Source organism: Penaeus japonicus, unplaced genomic scaffold (assembly GCF_977035675.1).
Source record: "Penaeus japonicus unplaced genomic scaffold, GWHDUDI00000001_assembly GWHDUDI00000019, whole genome shotgun sequence".
NCBI lineage: Eukaryota > Metazoa > Arthropoda > Malacostraca > Decapoda > Penaeidae > Penaeus > Penaeus japonicus.
In genome coordinates this window covers 35207363-35231886 of record NW_028234421.1, presented here as the reverse complement: position 1 = coordinate 35231886, position 24524 = coordinate 35207363, and the positions used below count along the sequence as shown (strand labels likewise).

Here is a 24524-nt window from a genome sequence, read left to right as displayed (position 1 = left end):
TTTTGATGATAATTACTTTATTAATGCTTCACTATCACAACCCCCTTTATCCAAATAGTAAAAATTGCTGTAATAAAAATAGTGCAACATATTTATTACATACACAAAATGGAAGACACTATATCACATATATATTTCCCTCAAAATATTTTGCTGAACAGTATTTAATATACAGTTCATAAAATCAGGAGCTCACTGTTATATTTGCTGTCATGTTTCAAAACTGTTAGTGTTGTTTAAACCTCAAATGCATCATGCATCATTACTTTGGTAGCCACTATCACACCTAAATACCCAGTACAGATATCTTAAAACATAACTCAAAGACTTTGTATCCAATTCATATTTCAATCAGCTGGAATATTGATAAAAAATACATGAATTCTTGTCTAATAAAAACACCAATATATACTTTATATAGACATATTTCTCTTGAGCCACTGAAATTTAAAAAGGTTACCTAAAAAAATTACTACAAATAAAAACTATTGTGAATCAGAAAGAGTGAGACAAAGAATCATTTATATTACATTCAATCTTTAGCATTAAAAGAACCACACTTTACAAACATAAATATTTATTTCATATTTAGCACCACCAACAATATCACATCAATCAAACCAAATCTCGTATTGCTTTTCAACAGAGCCTTTCACGGCAGACTTCTCAACTTTTCAGCGGTGAGAATCTCTTCCTTGTCGGGGATCTGGAGTGGTTCTCCGCCAACCCACAACTCTAGTCCTTCCTGGTCAACTTCTACTGCATCAATGGTCAGCTCTCCCAGAACCACATCACTTGGGAGAGGGTCAGAGTGGTTCTTCAGGGCATAGAGGTAACCTCCTCCCCCTGCCCCAGCCAAGGACATACCCAGACAGTGGTTCCTCAGGGATGCCATCAATCTCATAACCTGAAATTGGTTAATTTTCATGTATGTTTATTGCACTCTACTCTCTCTCTCTCTCTCTCTCTCTCTCTCTCTCTCTCTCTCTCTCTCTCTCTCTCTCTCTCTCTCTCTCTCTCTCTCTCTTTCTCTCTCTCTTTCTCTCTCTCTACTCTCTCTCTACTCTCTCTTCTCTCTCTCTCTTATCTCTCTCTACACTCTCTCTTCTCTCTCTCTACACTCTCTCTTCTCTCTCTCTACTCTCTCTCTACTCTCTCTCTTCTCTCTCTACTCTCTCTACTCTCTCTCTACTCTCTCTCTCTTCTCTCTCTCTTCTCTCTCTCTACTCTCTCTACTCTCTCTACTCTCTCTTCTCTCTCTCTACTCTCTCTACTCTCTCTTCTCTCTCTTCTCTCTCTCTCTTCTCTCTCTCTACTCTCTCTTCTCTCTCTCTCTTCTCTCTCTCTACACTCTCTCTACACTCTCTCTTCTCTCTCTCTACTCTCTCTTCTCTCTCTACTCTCTCTTCTCTTTCTCTTCTCTCTCTTCTCTCTCTCTACTCTCTCTCTCTACTCTCTCTTCTCTCTCTCTACTCTCTATCTACCACTCTCTCTCTCTACTCTCTCTCTCTCTACCACTCTCTCTCTCTACTCTCTCTTCTCTCTCTCTACCACTCTCTCTCTCTCTCTCTACCACTCTCTCTCTCTCTACCACTCTCTCTCTCTCTCTACCACTCTCTCTCTCTCTCTCTACCACTCTCTCTCTCTACTCTCTCTTCTCTCTCTCTACTCTCTCTCTCTCTACCATTCTCTCTCTCTCTGCTCTCTCTCTCTCTCTACCACTCTCGCTCTCTACCACTCTCTCTCTCTCTCTACTCTCTCTCTCTCTCTACCACTCTCTCTCTCTCTCTACTCTCTCTCTCTACTCTCTCTCTCTCTCTCTCTACCACACTCTCTCTCTCTACCACACTCTCTCTCTCTCTCTCTCTCTCTCTCTCTCTCTCTCTCTCTCTCTCTCTCTCTCTCTCTCTCTCTCTCTCTCTCTCTCTCTCTCTCTCCCTCTCTCTCTCTCTCTCTCTCTCTTTCTCTCTCTCTTTCTCTCTCTCTACTCTCTCTCTACTCTCTCTCTACTCTCTCTACTCTCTCTACTCTCTCTTCTCTCTCTCTACTCACTCTCTCTACTCTCTCTTCTCTCTCTCTACTCTCTCTCTTCTCTCTCTACTCTCTCTTCTCTCTCTACTCTCTCTTCTCTCTCTCTACTCTCTCTTCTCTCTCTCTACTCTCTCTTCTCTCTCTCTACTCTCTCTTCTCTCTCTCTACTCTCTCTTCTCTCTCTTCTCTCTCTCTACTCTCTCTTCTCTCTCTCTACTCTCTCTTCTCTCTCTCTACTCTCTCTTCTCTCTCTCTACTCTCTCTTCTCTCTCTCTACTCTCTCTACTCTCTCTTCTCTCTCTACTCTCTCTTCTCTCTCTCTACTCTCTCTCTACACTCTCTCTACACTCTCTCTTCTCTCTCTCTACTCTCTCTTCTCTCTCTACTCTCTCTTCTCTTCTCTCTCTCTACTCTCTCTTCTCTCTCTCTACTCTCTCTTCTCTCTCTCTACTCTCTCTCTACCACTCTCTCTCTCTACTCTCTCTCTCTCTACCACTCTCTCTCTCTACTCTCTCTCTACTCTCTCTCTCTCTACCACTCTCTCTCTCTCTCTCTCTACCACTCTCTCTCTCTCTCTACCACTCTCTCTCTCTACTCTCTCTTCTCTCTCTCTACTCTCTCTCTACTCTCTCTCTACTCTCTCTCTCTCTACCATTCTCTCTCTCTCTACTCTCTCTCTCTCTACCACTCTCGCTCTCTACCACTCTCTCTCTCTCTCTACTCTCTCTCTCTCTCTACCACTCTCTCTCTCTCTCTCTCTCTACCACTCTCTCTCTCTCTCTGCCACTCTCTCTCTCTCTCTACCACTCTCTCTCTCTCTACCACTCTCTCTCTCTCTCTTTCTACTCTCTCTCTCTCTCTACCACTCTCTCTCTCTCTCTACCACTCTCTCTCTCCCTACCACTCTCTCTCTCTACTCTCTCTTCTCTCTCTCTACTCTCTCTCTCTCTCTCTCTCTACTCTCTCTCTCTCTCCCCCTCTCTCTCTCTCTCTCCCACTCTCTCTCTCTCTCCCACTCTCTCTCTCTCTCTCCCTCTCTCTCTCTCTCTTTCTACTCTCTCTCTCTCTCTACCACTCTCTCTCTCTCTACCACTCTCTCTCTCTCTCTACCACTCTCTCTCTCTACTCTCTCTTCTCTCTCTCTACTCTCTCTCTCTCTACCACTCTCTCTCTCTCTACCACTCTCTCTCTCTCTACCACTCTCTCTCTCTACCACTCTCTCTACTCTTTCTATTCAGTTTTTCATTCTTTATCATTCTCTCAGTCTCACATTCGTGTAAAGCTCACCTTTCCAGGCTCACAACCAGAAGCTACCATCTTCTTGAGGCTCCAGTATTTATCTATACAGCGTCCTAAATTCTTCCTGTCCCCTTCCAACACTGCTGCAGCCGCATCAATTGCTAAATGTTGAAGTTTGGAGAAACACTCAGTGATGGAGGAGTCCCGTGCATACCAGTTGCGAATGACAGTCTGGAGCAAGTTCCTCGCAAGCCGAACCTGTGAATCAGTATAAGTGGAAATTTCCCTTAGTTTATTTGAATATTATTTCATGATAGATTTCAGAATTAGAATATAGATAAAATAATGTATTTACATGTAAAAGGAACATTTTTGAGAGAAATGGAACAAAATAAAATGAAAATGTGAAGCCTTGGGACCTCCTCTTCTCTACCTTATCCTCTCTCTTCCTTATCTTCCTCTCCCCCTTCCTTATTTTCCTTTTCCCTACCTCCTTCCATATCCCCCCGCCCGTCCTGGCCTCGTGTTTTTCTCCCCTTTCCCTTAGTTTCCTTTCTACTTATATCCCTCACTTTTGCCTACACTGTTTCTTCCACCTTGATTCATCTTCTTTCTGATACTCCATTTATTTAGTCTACCCTCTAACTAACCTTACTTCCGTTTTTGTATCTTAAGCTGGCTACTGCCTTATTTTCTACTTCCATTTTCAACCCTATGTTTCTTCTGCTCTCCTCGTTCCCTTACCCACACTCCCCTCTTGTTTCTGCTTTGGCTAATTTTGATTTTCCCTATTCTGTTTATCTTACTTATTATTTCTTTCTCTTTTCTTCTCTACCCCTTATCTTACCTCCCATGCTATATCTTTTATCTTATTCCCCTGTACTTGCTGTCTTCCTATTTCCCCCTCCCCCCCTCTCTTCCACCCTTATCTGCCCTAGCCCCCCCCCCCCCTACCTAATCCTGTTTCAGAGCCGTATGAAATACAGGGAGGTTCATGAAACATCTCCTGGATGACTCCACACACACATACCCCCATGAATCTAATCGGGAAATAAGCTGCAAACTATTTTGACCCAAATGTCTAATAAAGCTCGTTGTTTAACCCCCCCTCCCCCCCCAGTTAATATGAAGCCTCGACCCCATGGGTGACACAATAGAGCATTTATAATGTCTGCTTTTTTTGTTTTGTTTTGTTTTTATTACCTTTTCTTTTAATCTATAAACAAGAGTGGGAATGACAAATTTTAGTTATATTTGTTAAAAAACATTTTAGTCCCGGCATCAGTGACCATCATTAAATCTCTCTTTTCCTTAAGGCATTCACTTTAATATCTAATTTAGTGGATTTTATCTATAAGAGTGTTGGTCACTTTTTATATTTTGAAAATTGTTTTAAAGATTTTTATTATAGATCCTTTTTATATACCAGGGATGCCATGTCACTCACTTTGTTTTCTATTTTTCTATGTATTGTGTCTTGTATTTTAAGCTTTTAGTTTTGTAATGTTCTATTCTTTTTTATATCCCTTTATTTGATACTTTTATTCTATGGTATAGTAAACTTATGGTCAGGCCACTTGGCTAATTTTATGTTATGATTTCTACTATTTTACTATTTAATTATTTGGATTTCCACGTTTTATTTGCTAATTATAAATGATTATTGTAAACACCCATGTTTGAACTTTTTTTTTTGTTCTATTGGTTAATGTAAATATGAAACTTATTTGCCACGTCAGTAGCTCGCCAGCAATAAATAGCTGACGAGCTGAAAGAATAAATCAGTTGTCGCTGGAACTTGGTGTTTTTCTCACCCTCCCTGGATTACCCAGGAATACCCTTGTGGCGATGCAGGAGCAGTAAAAGAAAGGTTGTACTTAATCGAATTACATACCAGTTAGGACAAAGCAGGACGTGCTATTATAAAACAATATTGTGAGAGAGATACGCTGGCCAACACCAGCCAGACACGCCCCATGTCATTTTACTTTAATTTTTCTTTTATTCATTTTTAAGTGAGTGTTTAACCTTTCAAATTATTTGCTTCTGGGCATTTTTATACTTTTATTCATACTTTTTTTATGATCTATTATTTTAAAAATAAGGACTAACTAATGCAACCAGGCTTCTTCAGGGACATGCACCTAGGGAATGGGACTTGGTCTCTTTAAGGGGAAGTGTCTTTCTTCTGGCCCTAAGCCGCCATCCCCGCTTGGGTGGATGTATTTCCGGGCTTCCCTATGACAGCTAGCCTTACAAAAATCTAGGTCATCTGTTTAATAAAAGCTACTTCAAACTAGAAACCTCTTAATTTTCTGGAAATAGTCTTTATGGCACCAGTATTCTGGAAAATAAATAAATGATAGCTTGATGTTGCCCAGTATTACTCCTAATAATCAAATAATGAAATAAAACAATAAAAAAGGAAATGATAAAAAAATTAAACAAAACAATTACTGGCACCTCTATAACTTACCAGGTTACTGAAACATTATCATTCTTTTTACATGAGGAATGATATGAGTTTAACAATCATAAACTGACTTTATAGAAAATGCAAACTGCTATTTGGTATAAACAAGTGCATTTCCTTTAGAACTGGTAATGATTTGTGAGTCCTAGTTTACAATATATCTGGCATATTGCCTTCAGGAAAGAAAGATACTTAAAAGGATACTTAAACGGACTCAGTGGGAAGGACTTAAATGCCTTTTCTTTTCTTTTTTAATCTCTCTCTATTTTTACAAATGTCCTTTATTAGACAACAATACTGAAATAAATGCAAGGTCAAACACTATGTTTGATGGATGACCCAAGCATACTTAGCTCTCACTATATTCTAACAGAATCAGCATATGATTGATAATAAACAAAGATGGAAGGATGGTAGAGAGGAAGAAAAGCTGGGCAAAACATAGAAGAAGAGAGAAGTGGTTACATTACCTTGCCTGTGTACAGAAGGAGTAGATGATTATTAAGGAAGTCCAGCATCTCCTTCTGGAGGGGAATCTTGTATGTATTTACAGTCACTGGCGTCCCAACACTGCTGACACCTAACTTGGCTCCACCCACTAATCCTCCCACCTGTTGAAACAAATTGTTGTAATTTCCTGCTAATTATGTACATGTAGTTAAAGTCATAACTCCTAAGAACACTTTCAAAGCAATGCTATGAATGCAATATTGATCCATTGCTGACGAGGCCTGTAAAATTGGCACAAGCATGTCAGACAGGAGGGCTAGTAGAAAGAAGGAGACTTGTGCTTTGCCCCAAACCATTTTTTCCATCCAACTCCTGCTCATTTATACATCAGAGTACTGAAAATCTTTGGTCATGTTGTGAGCTTATATCAAGTACTGGTATGCTATGGAAATGTTTAGACAAATAGTTTAGTCTTCATATAGGAGGAATATACAGTATACACTTAATGTAACAATACTGTCACAAAATTATGGTAGAAGAAATATGAAGTTAAGCTAAACATTTTCCATATTGTAATAAAGAAAAATAAATTGACAACTATACACACTCCTTGTTCTACCTCCTGCTCCCACTCAATAAAATAGTCAAGCTCGCAGTGGCACCTCACACATTACACATATAATCCCAAGACAAATAAATAAAAACGTTAAAGAAATAAATTCTGATCTTGATTTTGATCTCACATATATTTTCAAAACCAACATATACCAAAACCCAAGACTTCTATATGTTATACATATATGCATATCCCTAATCAAATACTGTATCATAAATTCATATCATTAAAACAACCTACCTGATCTTGCCAACCTCCTCCGGTGGTTAATCTCTGCTCAATGGTAAGTGTTGCATGCACAAGGTGAGAGCGGGATGGAGGTGGATGGCCTAACAGCACAGCCATCGCTGACACCAGAGTTCCAGCAAGGAGACTGCTACCTCCCAGACCTGATCCCTGCGGCAGCTGCGACCACACTTCAACCTCCACACCTGCACCATAACTGGAAAGGATATACATTTGTTAAGGCAAAGCATGTTTTCATACTATGGCTGTATTGATTTTAGCAAAAAAAATGCATTTCTTATAATGAACCCAAGACCTAATACAAGTCTATATTCACTTAGACATGTATATATATATATATACATTTGGAGTGGTGTATACTACACTTTAGAATAAGAAAATGCCAGACCTTGCCAAAGACTGATTTAGATCTGGCTCCCCTAGTGTCTAGTTAGTGTGCTTACTAAGCCTGAGCTTTTGGATAACATTTCATATTTTCTGTTATTTTTATATCATAAAACACAATCTTTCTTATTTCTCTTTTTGTTAATTGGAAGGTGACTTAATAATAACAATGGCTCTGAGGAGAATGAGTCACAAGGGACTGAGGCTTGTTCATGTTTGTGTGTCGCCTCTCTGTTTGCATGGAACACAGCCAATTAGAAAGCAGAGTTTTGAAGTAGCCTTGTTATCATTGGCTTCCATGATATCAGTTGTTCTTATCATCACCAAAATGAGATATTTTGTCCTTCTGATTCAAAGAGGCATGTGACCTACTAGCAATAAAGCTGAAAATATATATTTTTTTTTTTCCCTATAGCATTCAGCCATACTTCTAATAATGTAAGGTCCTAATATTCAAGCCTGATTAATGGATGAAAACTTTAAATACTTAAAAAAAAAAAAAAAAATCTCCATGGTTGTAAAAAGTGCAAACCTTATTTCAATAAAATGATTGCAGCTTTTATAGTCAACAAGTTTCTTTTATGACTGAGGAATGCTGACCTAGTATCCCCTTACGTGATAACTAAAAAATCAATTTCCCGGGGTAAATGTGGCAAAATCGGAAAAACTATTGCGCTGTTACTTATAGAAATAGTATTCCATCAAAAAATTTATGACTGAATTGCAGGAAAAAAGGTACATAAAAGAGGTTCCACAAATCTGAATCTCTTTAGCCTTCTGTCTTGCCCTGACCACAGCTACTCAGATGTGCTCTTGCTTCCTTTCCACTGTTCACGCCCTTGCCAGAGAAAATGTGGACGATCTGCAGCCATGGACTTGGATGTTACTGACTTGCTACCCATCACCTGACTGCTGCTGACCTATTACCCAATATCTAATGGGTCTCTTTGCACCCCACCCTCTGCCATGCCATGGTTTCTTTGATCTAGGACACTAGGTTTAAAGCTACCAGCAAAATGAATTTTTTGGTAATGATTCTGCCTATGCAACAAGTTCTTCTCTCGAAATCCCCTTTACAGGGAGCAGTATAGACAGACTATTGTTTCTACAGCTGGTGGAACTAGGATATCTCAATGATCAATGCAAAAACTACAAAATGTATCAGAGAGTAACAGTGGATATGGTCAGTGAATATTTTAGTATGGATGTGTGTGCATGAGGGCATATCTACACAGTCACATGATAATCATGCGCAAGATCAGGTCAAATGTATTGACCAGGTAGACCCCGTCAAGGAATGCCTGTGACAGAGTTCACTCCATGAAAAATTGTGTACACAAATGTGTTATAGTGTACATGTGTAAACTAATAGTAATGTTTCAACACATATATTAAATATACTTTATGTATAAACATATATATCTAATATACTGTGAATTTACTCAGTAAAGAAGGAATACAATAAAATAGTATTCCTTCTACCCACTTATTTAAGAGAGAGAGATAATGCAAGGAACAATACCTGAACAGGATGACAGATATATAGCATCATTACTTATATCAACAGACAGCATTGGTTGTCAAGTTAAAGGAACAGCAATGAAGGATGTCTGTAGTGAATGTCACAAGCATTGACTCACTACACCCCAACCAATCACAACCCACAGGTTGGGAAGCAATAGCTTATGATATTGCTACTATAATTCCTGCACACACTGCATACTGTCTTCCCTATAAAGGAGTTAGCCTCTTAAACACGAGGAAGCGTATACTGCGTCCTTGATGCACATAATGCGTTATGGCTATGTTCTGTTAGCATTAGGCTTTTTTTTCTTCCGGATACTGTACAAGATCTTTCAGAATTTAGGTTGTAAATGATACCATGGCTTACTTGACTTTCATCATCATTACATAGAAGTCTGATTCACTTATACTAGGGGAGGTACCAATGTGCCCTACTAGCAATAAATTTATTCTATCTTTATGAAACATTATGTAAAAATATTAAACTTATTATGATTAGTTTACCATACTCCTTAAAGCGTTTTCTTTTGTCCTCTGAGTCACTGAGGTCTCGCCTCAAGGTCACTCTTCTCATCCTCCTCCACCCCCATAAAAAAAAATTTGTAACGCCCTCAAGGTCCTTTCATCACCTCCCAACATGTAAATATGTAAATAATGTACAGGGGGAAGAAGTTAATTATGCATATTTTGATATATAGTAAATGATGATTATGTAAGGTTTTGGCTTCAAACTTGTTATATTCAATAGCAACGTTTAAAATTTGCCACGCACCAGCAGCCCGGATTCAGCATGGGGCGCATTTTCTACTGCCCGGAGTGAAAGGGTTAATACAATGGTACCAGACAGCATGTAATATGCTGCATGATATGGTATTATTGACCAAATTATAAAGTCAATATGATTATGCTCGTTTGATAGTTTGTTTCCTGTTCTTAGTATAATCATGATGTCATTAGGATAATAAAGCCATAATTAGAATCATATTTCTCTGAAATTTCTTCAAAAACCATTCTTTTCAATTTGAATGTTAGATGGTACTTTAACCCACTCACGCCGGATGACGTGCTGACACGTTTCGTGGTTTTCGCGTCCGACGCCGCCGACGAGATATCTGGCCAAGGCGGGCGCTCTCGGGTGTTCCCTGGGGTGAGCGCTGCGGCAGCCCCCAGGCTCGCGGCCCGGTGCGCTCGAGAATCTCGAAGCGTCCTCGGACTTGATCGAACCGAAACACTCGGTATAGCGGACGCCGTGCAAAATGGTAAACCACTCACGCCGGATGAGACGCTGACAAGTTTTTCGTGGTTTTCGCGTCGACGCCGGACGAGATATTGGCCAAGGCGGAGCGCTGGGATGTGAGCGCGCGGGCAGCCCAGGCTCGCGGCCCGGGCGCCCGAGAATCTCGAAGCGTTCGGATGATGCGTTCGAAAACCTCGGTATAGCGACCGTGCAAAGCCGGAATGGCCCCGGCGTGAATGGGTTAAACATCTTTGTAAATTTTCCACCACAAAATGTACATAGCTTCTATAACTATAAGCCTTCGTTACTATGGAACTCAAAACATTGGATTATTAAAGTATGTTGCAATCATTAGTAAAAGTTAAGAATAATATTACCCTTCAGTTAACTGAGACATCAAAGATTCTTCACTGTGAAGGTCCACTAAGCGAGAGTAAAGCAGGACAACCTTGACAAGGGCACCTGGAGCCACAGGATTATCATAATCACTAAGCTGCTCTAAGCGACTCCAAGTCAAGCGTACATCACCACCCGACCAGTCTCGGAGAACGCATACAATGTGGGGTTCAGGAATGAATCTGACACGGGCACCAATAGGCTTCTTCTTGTTAATCTACCAAAGATTTTTAGTGTGTTAGTTCTTTATATACAACATGATCAGACAAGATATCTGACAGACTCTTGTGTACACTTAGATCAAAATATTTACTCAAATCAGTACACACTTAAATACACAACTGTATCACCTTACCTTGATAGCAATGTTGAGAACAGCACCCCCTTGCTCATAGCAAATAGGTGGTGTATCTGTCCAGCCTCCAGCAAGGTCGATCCTAGCAGGGGAGTGTGCTTCCACCCACACACCAACAGAGACTTGCTGGCGAAGCTCCTGGGCCACCCACATAGTGGATACATGCATCTCTGCTGTCTCCACCTACAAGTTTAGATCATTTAAGCATTGCCTCTACTTGCCATATTTGAATCCTGTGATTTTTGTAACTCAGACTTCAATATATTTCTCCCTAAATTAAAAGGGTTACTAAATCAATGGGGTCCCAATTCTAATTTGAGACTATACACAGTATATGAAAAGGAAAGGATGTTCATCTTCTTACTTAAATATGTTCCTTCGTATTTCAACTTACCAAGTGACTAATGACAATCTGTGAAGCTCGTTCATAATGGCGAGCAGCTCTGATCAAGTCTTCAGGATGCCCTGATTGCATCCAAATCCTGCAGGTTTCAAACATCAGTTCCATTGCTCTGCTCTGATTTCCCGACTGCACATGTGAAATTTTGTCTTTAGTTTATGATAAATAAATTTGTTTATAATAAATAAATTTTGTCTCCGGTAGGAAGACCAGCCGAACAATAAGATGATGTCACATCATCCATCATTAAGGGGTTAAGTCCATTGTTTCAAACTTTCACTTTCATTATCACGTAAAAAAAAAAAAAAAAAAAAAAAAAAAAATGGAGAGGAAGAGATATAAATAAGTAATTTAAAAAAATACAAATGAAGCGAATTTCCATATAATACTTTTAAAGCTACTCACCCTACATGTAAGTACAATACTTGATTTTTTTTCATCACATCCTCTTTAATCATCTAATAAAATGTACTCCCCAGTGTCATGCATATTTTATTAAACAATTAATAAACAATTCTTAGTTTTGTTTGGTTTGTTTTTTTATCTATGACCAAGAGAGCTGTAAAGCTTATTCTCTTTATATGATTATCACCTGCAACCACCTAATAAGGATGCTACATATTCAAAGTTGTCTGTATGTCACTATGCATGCACCAGTCTGTATCATCAGCAGTAGGATAACAAGAACATAACAACAGTGTAAGGGAAATACATGTGCTTACTATAAAATTGTAGCATGTTTAACTTGTAGCACAATATTATGAATCAGGGCAAACATTTGAAAAATCGAATTTATGCTTACTTTCAGCTGCAGAAGGGCAACCTTCCACTGAGGATTAGCTGCAGGGCCACTTCTCAACCCTCCTTCACCAGCAGCCATACATCCTAAGAGATCTGCTATGTTTGCCAACAATCGTGGAGTAGAAGGACGCTCATGATTCAGTTGCTGATGCAGAATCATCATGATCTTGTCAACTGAAGTCTGTCCTCCTTAAATAATCATAAAGCTGTGTTAGTGGTTTCTATTAAAAATGCATATTTAAAGATTATAGTAATCAGGCATTATGAAAACAACTGCACCTTAATTTTGTATGCCTAAATAGAGAGTTAAAGCTTGAAATTATACTATATAAAGTAAGGGTCAGAAATCAATAAAATACATAAATATAAACAAGGCTTATGGGATAATATCCTTTTTCATTTGATGTAATGCATGATACCTTCTAAAAATATAATGCAATACAACATGCATACAGAAAGCATACTCACTTGATGCTACATATTCAAACATAGGGAGAAGGGATTTTCCCCCTAATTCATCTGAAGTAGCTTCTATAATCTGCTCAACCATTCTAAGATAAATATCTTCATGTTGCTGAATCATTTCATGCATTGTGTTGCCTTCTATAACATCAAGAAGTGAAACCCTGGAGCTTTGTTTCCATACTTCAACCCTGGATTTCCATTCGTTCATAGAAACATCATCTTCGGGTGTTCTTACCAGGAGAGCCAACGCCTGAAGTTGTTCTTCCTTTGATATCGCATCTGCAAACAGCTTGGCAGTCCAGAAAGTCTTGTGATGACTTGCTTGGCTTGGCCATAGTATCTCTGGAGTTAATCCCGTCCTCTCCATGAATACTGGCCAGTCTGTGTTGAATATACTTGCTTCCTTCTCCTGGTAATGCAAGCTCAACTGGTCTTTAATACCATAACAGGTTATGACACCCTGGACACCTGTAGGATGCATTTGCCACACACAGTCCCCACTTAGCTGAAGTTGTAACTTTGTACATGGCAGCTGGAAGCCAGAGACAGTACTCAAGCCAGAAAACTCTAATGATACCTCTTTGCCAATCCATGAGTCCATAATAAAAACATCATTGGCTGTCGATTTCACACTTCCCTCAATGTAAGCATTGATTGTTTTAACTGTGCCATCAGTTGATATATGGAGATGTCTACTGTCCACACAGCTTGAAGTGAGTAATGGCAATACAGTGGATTCATATGTTAAATGAGATGCCAAGTATTGATGCCTGGTGCCTTCTAGTGAGTGGAAAATTGCCTTTAATCCTTGCAATTGTTTCCATATTTGAAGTCTATAGAAAAAGAAAAATTAATGATTAATTTTCAATATCTAAGTTGCAAATAAATTATCAAATAAATAATAGGTTAGCAAAATACTGTATGATATAAATCAACTCTGAAATTTTACAAGACCAACCTGGCAGTGTGTAATTCCTGTGTTGTTGTGGTATTATACTTGGCAACCTGGGCATACACAGCCCCACATTGACCTGACAGGTACTCTTCTTCCTCTACACCACTGCATAATGGCAATAGTAGGTCAAAGTATAAAGAAACCTGAAACCAGTTCCATATGAAAATGCTATAAATTAAATAACATTTTTCTCATATTTTCAGTGATAAAAGAACATTAATTCTCCTACTTGTTTTCACCATAGACCAATGATAGTGATAATTTTGTATTTCATTTTAAGATCAGTATTTCAGTCTGTATCTAACATTTTAAGGTCAGTATTTCAGTCTGTATTTAAATTTGAATATATGTGAAAGTGAAGAACAAACTAGGTATATCCAACAGTACTTTCAAAACCTACTTTCAAAATACCAGATTAGAATTGTCATACGTATACACACCTGTAATGGAGGAATACCACTATCTGTTCCATAGTATGTGCATCTATCAAGAGGAGGAAGAGTGTGTAACCCCAGCAACTGCTCTGTCAAAGATGCACTCAGAAACACAAGGCCTGAGATGACAGGGGCTTCATCCTTCACAAAAACTTCCTCTGGTGACAAAAACAAAAGGATATGATGAAATATACTGTACATATCAATAATCTACAAACAATATTTTTCCAAATTAGATGATGGTCCTTCTAAGATACATTTGTCACTTGTAGCTTCTATGTTAAAATTTGAATTAACATAATCCCTCGTCTTCATACAAGTTAGTTTTGAATTGTAGTATCAATCCGGATTTTCTATCTTATAGTAAAAATATACTGTGTGTAAACACTTACTACAATGGAATATGACTGGGAGGCTAGATAAACAGCATCATTATTAATTCCTACACACATCTTAAATACAATATATATATATCAACAATATCACATATAACCTATATAACTATATATTATATATATATATATATATATATATATATATATATATATATATATATATATATATATATATATATATATATATATATATATATATATATATATATATATATATATATATATATATATATATATATATATATATATATATATATATATATATATATATATATATATATATATATATATATATATATATATATATATATATATATATATATATATATATATATATATATATATATATATATATATATATATATATATATATATATATATATATATATATATATATATATATATATATATATATATATATATATATATATATATATATATATATATATATATATATATATATATATATATATATATATATATATATATATATATATATATATATATATATATATATATATATATATATATATATATATATATATATATATATATATATATATATATATATATATATATATATATATATATATATATATATATATATATATATATATATATATATATATATATATATATATATATATATATATATATATATATATATATATATATATATATATATATATATATATATATATATATATATATATATATATATATATATATATATATATATATATATATATATATATATATATATATATATATATATATATATACATACATATATATATNTATATNTATATATATATATATATATATATATATATACATATATATATATATATATATGTATATATATATATATATATATATATATATATATATATATATATATATATATATATATATATATATATATATATATATATATATATATATATATATATATATATATATATATATATATATATATATATATATATATATATATATATATATATATATATATATATATATATATATATATATATATATATATATATATATATATATATATATATATATATATATATATATATATATATATATATATATATATATATATATATATATATATATATATATATATATATATATATATATATATATATATATATATATATATATATATATATATATATATATATATATATATATATATATATATATATATATATATATATATATATATATATATATATATATATATATATATATATATATATATATATATATATATATATATATATATATATATATATATATATATATATATATATATATATATATATATATATATATATATATATATATATATATATATATATATATATATATATATATATATATATATATATATATATATATATATATATATATATATATATATATATATATATATATATATATATATATATATATATATATATATATATATATATATATATATATATATATATATATATATATATATATATATATATATATATATATATATATATATATATATATATATATATATATATATATATATATATATATATATATATATATATATATATATATATATATATATATATATATATATATATATATATATATATATATATATATATATATATATATATATATATATATATATATATATATATATATATATATATATATATATATATATATATATATATATATATATATATATATATATATATATATATATATATATATATATATATATATATATATATATATATATATATATATATATATATATATATATATATATATATATATATATATATATATATATATATATATATATATATATATATATATATATATATATATATATATATATATATATATATATATATATATATATATATATATATATATATATATATATATATATATATATATATATATATATATGACGGTGCGTCACACTCGTGTGACACAGCTAAACTCCTGATGCCGGGGCGTCATGCCAGTGTGACGATTTCAATGCAATATTGCAATCGCCCGGCTTAGGGGTTTTCGCGTAGCGCGTGCCTCGTCAGGAAAGGGTTAATAACATACTTAATAACATAATAACATAACTTACTCATTCTGTCACATGGCATCTTGTACTCCATCCTTAGAATATTCTCTCTTCCATCAGTAATAACAGTTCCATGATGAGTGGCATGCCTTAATGGCATTTTGATGGTGCATACAACAGCACCATTAACACCATCAGTTTCTGGAGCTTCAATTTGTGGTGAATTTGGAATGAAGGCATCCAGTGAAGTCACCCAAACTCCTGTGTTGCTTTTCCTTCCTATCTGCAAGAAAGTGTCACAACCCATCTTCATATATATTACTGTAAAATATTACCAATTGCATTCTGAACTACAAATAGGACATTCTAACATTTTGGATGGTCATCTGTATATTTCAATAAATTTCTTTGGCAGAACTAAAATCCGTTCAATTTGTGTGATTAAACAGGAAGTGGATCCAAAGTATCTAAAGAGTTCTTTCTCTAATACTAAAAGTTTCTTCTAGCTGAAATAGGGATTACAATCAAACAGTCAAGCCATACATTTTTTTCATCAATAATAATGAAAAAATAAATAAGGGCAATGGGTTTAGTGACAATATGGTAGTTTTATACTGATAAAGATAATGTTGATATCTTTCTTGCCAAGTAAACTATGCTATACTAGTTATCCATATAAAAAATGTATCATAACTGCAGAATATCAATAAACAGACTAAATATATCTAAAGAGTCATGTCCTTGGGTATCTTAACCCATTCACAACAGGACGTATTTTTGCCTACTCCCGCTTACGCCAGGAAGCTAACAAACACGTGACGCTTTGTGCCGGGGTGTTTTCCCACTGCGTACAGCCGCGCTGAACCTCTCAAAGCATTTTTCACCCACCCTATTCATATGGTTTTTATGAATGCATCTACAATGTAAAGGCACGTAAAAATATTGCCACATTCTGAGAAGTTATTTTAGTCGAAAAACGTTACAACAATGCTTTTCTAGTGTTATTTTACTGAACTTTGCCTATATTCTTCACTTCTCTGTGAAAATACCAATGAAAAGTGGAATCAATCTCTTAGTGGGGAATTAAAAAAACATGTTTTATACTTTTTTTTCGTCTTTCTTTTTTTTTAACAAAATGAAAGGAAGAACAATATTAATAATCATACATGTACATATGATCTTTAAAAACACTGGGGGGGTGGAGGGGATCTACCTGAAAAAATCAGACACCCTGAGGGAACTCACTTTTGTTGCCATCCAAATGACATGCTGCAGCAGTGTTGGGGGTGTTGCCATGGTACTCTGAGGGACACAGGGTAACTCGCCAGGAACATACAGGAAGGGAGAGCCACCTGGGGAGTGTGCCAATACCCGGCCATGGTGCACCACCAAGATGCGACTGTTGTAAACTAATTCACTGCTAATCTGTAGACATACATAATGTTATAATCAAAATGCTAAACAAGAAGTATGTTACATAATCAGCCTTTCTCCCTACAGAGTATGCATATTCATATATATATATAATCACTGTTAAGGGTCATTTCTTACAAAACAAAAACCTGTCAGTGTAAACAAACTTCTATGTCAAACAGATGAGACAGTTTAAGGTGAAAAAAAAAACATCATAATGAAAAAACTAGACACTCCAAGATGTCAAAATACCGTAGTGTGGTTCCTCTTGGCTGAGAGTCTTTCCACTGCAACAAGAAGGGCATTGATGGTCGCTCCACCACTACCAACTCCTCGCTCTAACCGAGACACTCTGTTGCCATTTCCTTCCTCAGATTTCTTCTCCCACTGAGGGTCATCTACAACCATGAGAAGATCATGGCTGGGTAACATCCCCACCTTTGCTAGACGGCTGCATTCTGGAAGTAGGAAATGCCTTCAGTAGAATTAAAGAATATGATTACAAATCTCACCCATTTTTCTGAATCATTTACATCCTTCAACCCTTCTGAGACAAGCCACATCTTGAGATGTTAAGCTTGGGATGGGCATCTTAAGATGTGTGGGTTTTCTATAATTTTCTACAATTATTTTTTTTATATGTGAGTCTACACTGTGAGTGACATTAATTTGCATTTTACATGATACCCTATACAACTATAGAAATAAATAGCATAAGGAGAAATGTAGAACAAAAATTATCCGACCCCATGAAAAATCCTGATCATGGAAGGGTTAATGTTACACACTCAAAAATGTCATAGGTTGATAGAAGAAAACTGATTAAAACTGGCTAAAATATAATGTTTTTAAAATCCACAACAAGATATTGACTGTTAATCTGAACTGATCTTCAGCTTAACCCTATGATGACGGTGTGTCACACTCATGTGACATGGCTAAATGCCTGATGATGGGGCGACACACCAGTGTGACGTTCCCAATGCAATATTGCATAGGCCCAGCATAGGGGGTTGCCACTTCTTGCCGGGCCCGTCGGGATTGGGTTAAATATGACTTTTAAGAGGAACAGCACTCATACACCAGCTTAAAATCCTACCTTTCTCAAGTCCTTCCCTTATGGTGGCAGAAGAACAGGTCACTACAATTGCTGTCCAGTGATTCTCCATTACCTTAGGTTCCATGGTTTAAATGCCTGCAATGTCAATAACAAGGAGTAAATCTTTGCTAATAATAATAATAATAATAATAATAATAATAATAATAATAATAATAATAATAATAATAATAATAATAATAATAATAATAATAATAATAATAATAATAATAATAGTAATAATAATAATAATAATAATAATAACACACACACACACACAATATTCTTATTTACCAGGGAGATACAAAGAAGCAAAATTCTAGAATCTGCACTATTCCTCTGGTAGGTGTAGTTCCCAGTGAGCCACTTTTCTTCCCTCAATGCAGCCTGTTCCTGTGAATCATTTACAATGCAATATGCTATAATAATAACTGGTTACAAAAAAAAATTATCTAAAAAATTGCCTATCCTAGATGGTTATAAACTTCTGGATACCCTAGAGTTTTCATGCTAAATGCATTCCCATCTTGACATTTTTGTTTAAATTTCAGGGTGTTCCCTAAGTTCAGCATTTCAGCTTTTCTCCTATTTATAAAGCTTCTTCAAACATGCTGTGCAAAAGTGCATCAATGCAACTGCAAAATACAATCCAAATACAATTATTTGCACCAGATATAACTTCAATTACTTCATTCCAGCAAAAAACCATACATCCATCATACATACATACATACATACATACACCAACTTGCACCAACTGCCACAGCAATATGTATGTATGTATGTATGTATCTTGCACCAACTGCCACAGCAACTCTAGCACGAGCCAACTAACCCCAACCGCACATATTCTAGAAAGTCCAAGCTAGAACATGAAAAACTGTGTACAATGACCACTAAATATCAAACCACTATTAAACTCCGTCACAGGTCATAGCAAGGTTCTTGTGGCTTGGGATTGAGCACAGCCAAATTTTCCCAAATATATTACGGGATTTCTAACGTTGCGGCATAAACAAACAGCTGGGTGGTTGCAAGATTGTCAAGTTTTCCATTGGTTACTAAAGCCTCCATAGGTCTAGCTGCAAATGCCTTACATTTTTTTTCTCTCTCAAAGCACCTATAACTTTGAGCATTTGAATCATAAACAATTTAAATTCCTCCTCACCGCCGGAACCCACTGTGCTGGCAGAAACAAATTTAGATCTTTTTGATTTAGCTAAATTGAAGGCCTCTTTCGGTTCTCCTATAGAGACAAGAAGTCATGCCTAAAAGAGACGGCCAATTAACCAATTAACCGCCCATTCGTTCATTATCTCTCTTCTGATAATGATAAGCAATAGTACTACGAAACAATCGCCTTTGTGTTAACACTCAAAATCTCCTCTATCAATACCGCTGCCGATTACCTCTTATATTTTCCTGGTACTTTTCACGCTTCTTAATACTTTCTCGTTCTCTTTAACAGCTGTCAACTGACTAATATTGAAGTATGAATAAATTACTTTTCTGATAACCTCTTGCCAGTCTGGCACTGCCATGTAAACAAACGTGGGTTTAGCGGTCGACCATAGCGAAAAGTGCTACGTTGCTAATGTGTAAAGAGAAAATCATTTCAAATGGTGGGGGTTATATTTTCATCTCGTATAAAGTCTATTGTTTTGTTTGGCCTTTTCACCTAAGAAAAATTATACATGAAATTACATACACAGAAAATCTGTTAATCATAAGCAGAAAGTCGCTAAGTAACAGCTTTCTCAGTGCAAATAACATAAAACGCATAAACAGTATCACCCAAATCACCACATATTACAATCAAATGTTGCAGTACATAGACAATTTTTCTCAACTAAATCACAAATTACAATCCACTGCCAAACAATCAATGAAACACATAAATTATATATATATTCAAAATGCACCGTTTCCTGACACCTGTTACATGTGATCTATTTACACGTGGCATTTTAGGAAGGCAGGGATCTTTATTTAAACTAAACTCGAGTAACGTAATTTGATGTTACTCTAAATGAATATCATATTGCCCAGTCAACGAACGGAATATCTAGTGAATGTTTGATGAGTGCTGTTGGGAATCATTAATCATTAGTTCATAGCCATTAGTCCTCAAAGGAGAGTAAGATCATTTGTATGAATGCAGGTTAGATAGGTGCATATACAATTACGCATGCATTTTTTTGTGTGTGTGTATGTGTGTGTGTGTGTGTGTGTGTGTGTCAATGAATGAGTAAAGTTCGCAAAAAACTTTCGTGTTGAATATATCACTTCTTATTTTGCTTCTTCAGAGCATTACATTATCATTATCACCATTATCATTGTTGATATAATCATTACCATCATTATTTTTGGTATTATCATTATTATCATTATTGTCTTTGTCATTATTATCATCATCATCATTATCATTATCATTATCATCATCATTATCATTATCATTGTTACATCATTATTACTATTACTACCATTGTCTCATCATTATCTGCATTATCATTATTACAAGAAATTACAAGCGAGAGAGAGACAGACTTTTGACTTTGACTTTGACAAGTTTATTGAGACAAGTGGTTACGTTCATCCTCACCCCAATCTTAGTCCCTCTTTGGGGTCACATATCTTTCACAAAACCTTACAGCTATATCAACATATTGAAATATATACAATACATAAGCCGGATTAATCATAAGCATACAGTTAAATGTTTACATATCAGGAGAGCGATATAAAAGCATAAATTATCATCCTCAGCATGCTAAGTGAGAGAGAGAGAGAGAGAGAGAGAGAGAGAGAGAGAGAGAGAGAGAGAGAGAGAGAGAGAGAGAGAGAGAGAGAGAGAGAGAGAGAGAGAGAGAGAGAGACTTATATTCAGCTTTGATACCGTACTGCTAAATCACATCAATAGTTCTACTACTACATGGAACAAGAGACATTTATGTATTTGCATTTCCGTTTTATATTCTATGTTACTGTAGAGAGAAAGTAAATAAAAGGCCCTGTCCTATTTTATTGAGTACTTTAAAAATAAAACAAAAATATTATCGAAAACAAGGGAATTAGCGACACGAGTTATGAGGACACAGGGTCGATCTCCTAATCTGTGAATCTTGGTTCATGCCTAATCTTCGTAATTTCTAAGGGAGCTAATAGCACCTTTTCACAATTGAGTATTTCGATTTCTTTGCTCGAACCTTCATGGAATTCTAAAAGACCTTGTTAAATGAAAATCAGTATGAGAAGGTATTTAATAGGGTGGCACTTGAATACCGTGCTTGGAAGATTAAGAAATTCCGTGCAAGATAATTCTAGGCATTGTTTTGGGAACCTAGCTGTCACTGACGACAACTTTTTGTATGGCATAGTATATGTAGATTAGACTGACTCGGTGTCAGTTGTGCTTATTCAGCCTGAGATTCGCACAAGGTCTTTGCAACAAGTGTCAAGAATTAGGAGACCAATCTCTGCTTTCTTATGAGGATCAGTGGAGGCATGAGAGTACACAGCAAGTGGGGGTCACCAAGGCAGGGATGAAGAATATCAAACATGAAGAATATCAAACAGAATAAGACATTTCGCGTATCCTATAGAAATGTCATTTGGTAAATTAATTAATATCAAAACTATGGTATACTCTCTCTCTCTCTCTCTCTCTCTCTCTCTCTCTCTCTCTCTCTCTCTCTCTCTCTCTCTCTCTCTCTCTCTCTCTCTGTTTCTCTGTCTCTTTCGCTTTGACAGATGACACCAATTTAAGATGAAGAATTAAATCAGCCCAGATTATCTCCAGCTCCAAAGTGTGAAGCATGGATACTCTTAATATTCTTGAATTAAAGCAAGTTCATGTATATGTCTATATTTAAAAAATGTTAGGTCCCCCAAAAACTCTGAACTTCACATCACAAATAGTTCAGAGTTGTTGGGGGGCCCTAGCATTTTAAAAATATAGACATATACATGAACTTGCTTTACTTCAAGAATATTAAGAGTATCCATGTTCCACACATTGGAGCTGGAGATAATCTGAGCTGATTTAATTCTTCATCTTAAATTGGAGTGTCATCTGTCAAAGCGAAAGAGACAGAGAAACAGAGAGAGAGAGAGAGAGAGAGAGAGAGAGAGAGAGAGAGAGAGAGAGATGACATTTCTATAGGATACGCGAAATGTCTTATTCTGTAAAATTCTAAGGGACCTGAGGAACTATAACACATCAGACTGAGAGATGGATAAATATAGTTGATCATTGAACCAACAAGCAAACGCCTTTAGCAGTATTCCTTTATTATATGGGCAATTGCTTAAGAAATAGTCCACAATTTCTCGTGCAGCTACAAAAGGTCGTGTATCTAAAACCTTCCCGGGAACAGTTCCAGCCACCTGCAAAGCATTTCAAGTCGATATCTATTTTCGTTCTTTAAAATTCTATCGGAAAGTGAGGCGGAAGGACATGTCCTACGCAAATACTCCATTATTATCATCATCATTATTGCTGTTATTATTATTATCATTGTCATTATCCTTACCATTAATACAATCGTTATTGCTTCTACTATCATTATCATTGTAATTATCATCGTTATAATCATAAGTATCATCATTGTTATTATTACTGCTATTATTATCCATCTCCTTACTATTATCATTATTATTCTTTCTTTTATTATTTTTGTTATTATTATCATAATCGTTATCATTATTACCATTGTTTTCATGATTATAATGGTAATAATAAAGACAATAATCATAATAATCACAATAATAATGATGATGATACTGATAACAACAATGATAATGATATTAATGGAGGACATATCCTTCCGCCTCTCTTTCCGCTGGAATTTTGAGAACGAAAAGAGATATCGACTTGAGATGCTTTACAGGTGGCTGGAACCGTATCCTGGAAGGTTTTAATGCACGACCTTTTGTAGCTGTATGATAAATGATGTATTTATATATACATACATATTTGTGTATATACGTGTGTGTATTTATATATGTATATATATATGTATATAAATGTATATGTATATATATATATATATATATATATATATATATATATATATGTATAAATGTGTGTGTGTGTGTGTGTATGTGTGTGTGTGTGTGTGTGTGTGTGCATGTATGTGTATGTACAGTATATGTATATGTATACATATATGTATATATATATACATATATAAACATACACACACACACACACACACACACACACACACACACACACACACACACACACACACATATATATATATATATATATATATATATATATATATATATATATATATATATATATATATATGCGTATATATACGTATATTTATGTGTATATATATATAAATTTATATATATACAGTATATATATATATATATATATATATATATATATATATATATATATATATATATATATATATAATACATACATACACGCACATACACATACACACACACACACACACACACACACACACACACACACACACACACACACACATATATATATATATATATAT

General features: G+C 34.6%; 1 protein-coding gene across 5 annotated transcripts; it reads right to left on the bottom strand.

Moving 5' to 3' along the window:
- LOC122267420 (L-fucose kinase) lies at positions 1–20568 on the bottom strand. Of its 5 annotated transcripts, none has more exons than XM_043037465.2 (17): positions 20406–20568; positions 19291–19389; positions 19000–19095; positions 18153–18358; positions 17733–17912; positions 16551–16770; positions 14013–14164; positions 13576–13715; positions 12621–13450; positions 12154–12341; positions 11346–11480; positions 10952–11134; positions 10578–10813; positions 7050–7251; positions 6214–6354; positions 3319–3528; positions 1–907 (listed from the first exon to the last, which is right to left on the bottom strand). In XM_043037465.2, the coding sequence occupies exons 3-17, from the start codon at positions 19082–19084 to the stop codon at positions 653–655; spliced, it is 3363 nt and encodes a 1120-aa protein (XP_042893399.2). In that variant the 5' UTR covers positions 19085–19095; positions 19291–19389; positions 20406–20568; the 3' UTR covers positions 1–652. The 5 variants fall into 5 exon arrangements, with proteins under 5 accessions (XP_042893399.2, XP_042893401.2, XP_042893402.2 ...); XM_043037467.2 differs by lacking the exon at positions 20406–20568 and adding an exon at positions 20165–20301; XM_043037468.2 differs by lacking the exon at positions 20406–20568 and adding an exon at positions 20165–20183 and having other exon boundaries at positions 19291–19383.
- Positions 20569–24524: the final 3956 nt, after the last annotated feature.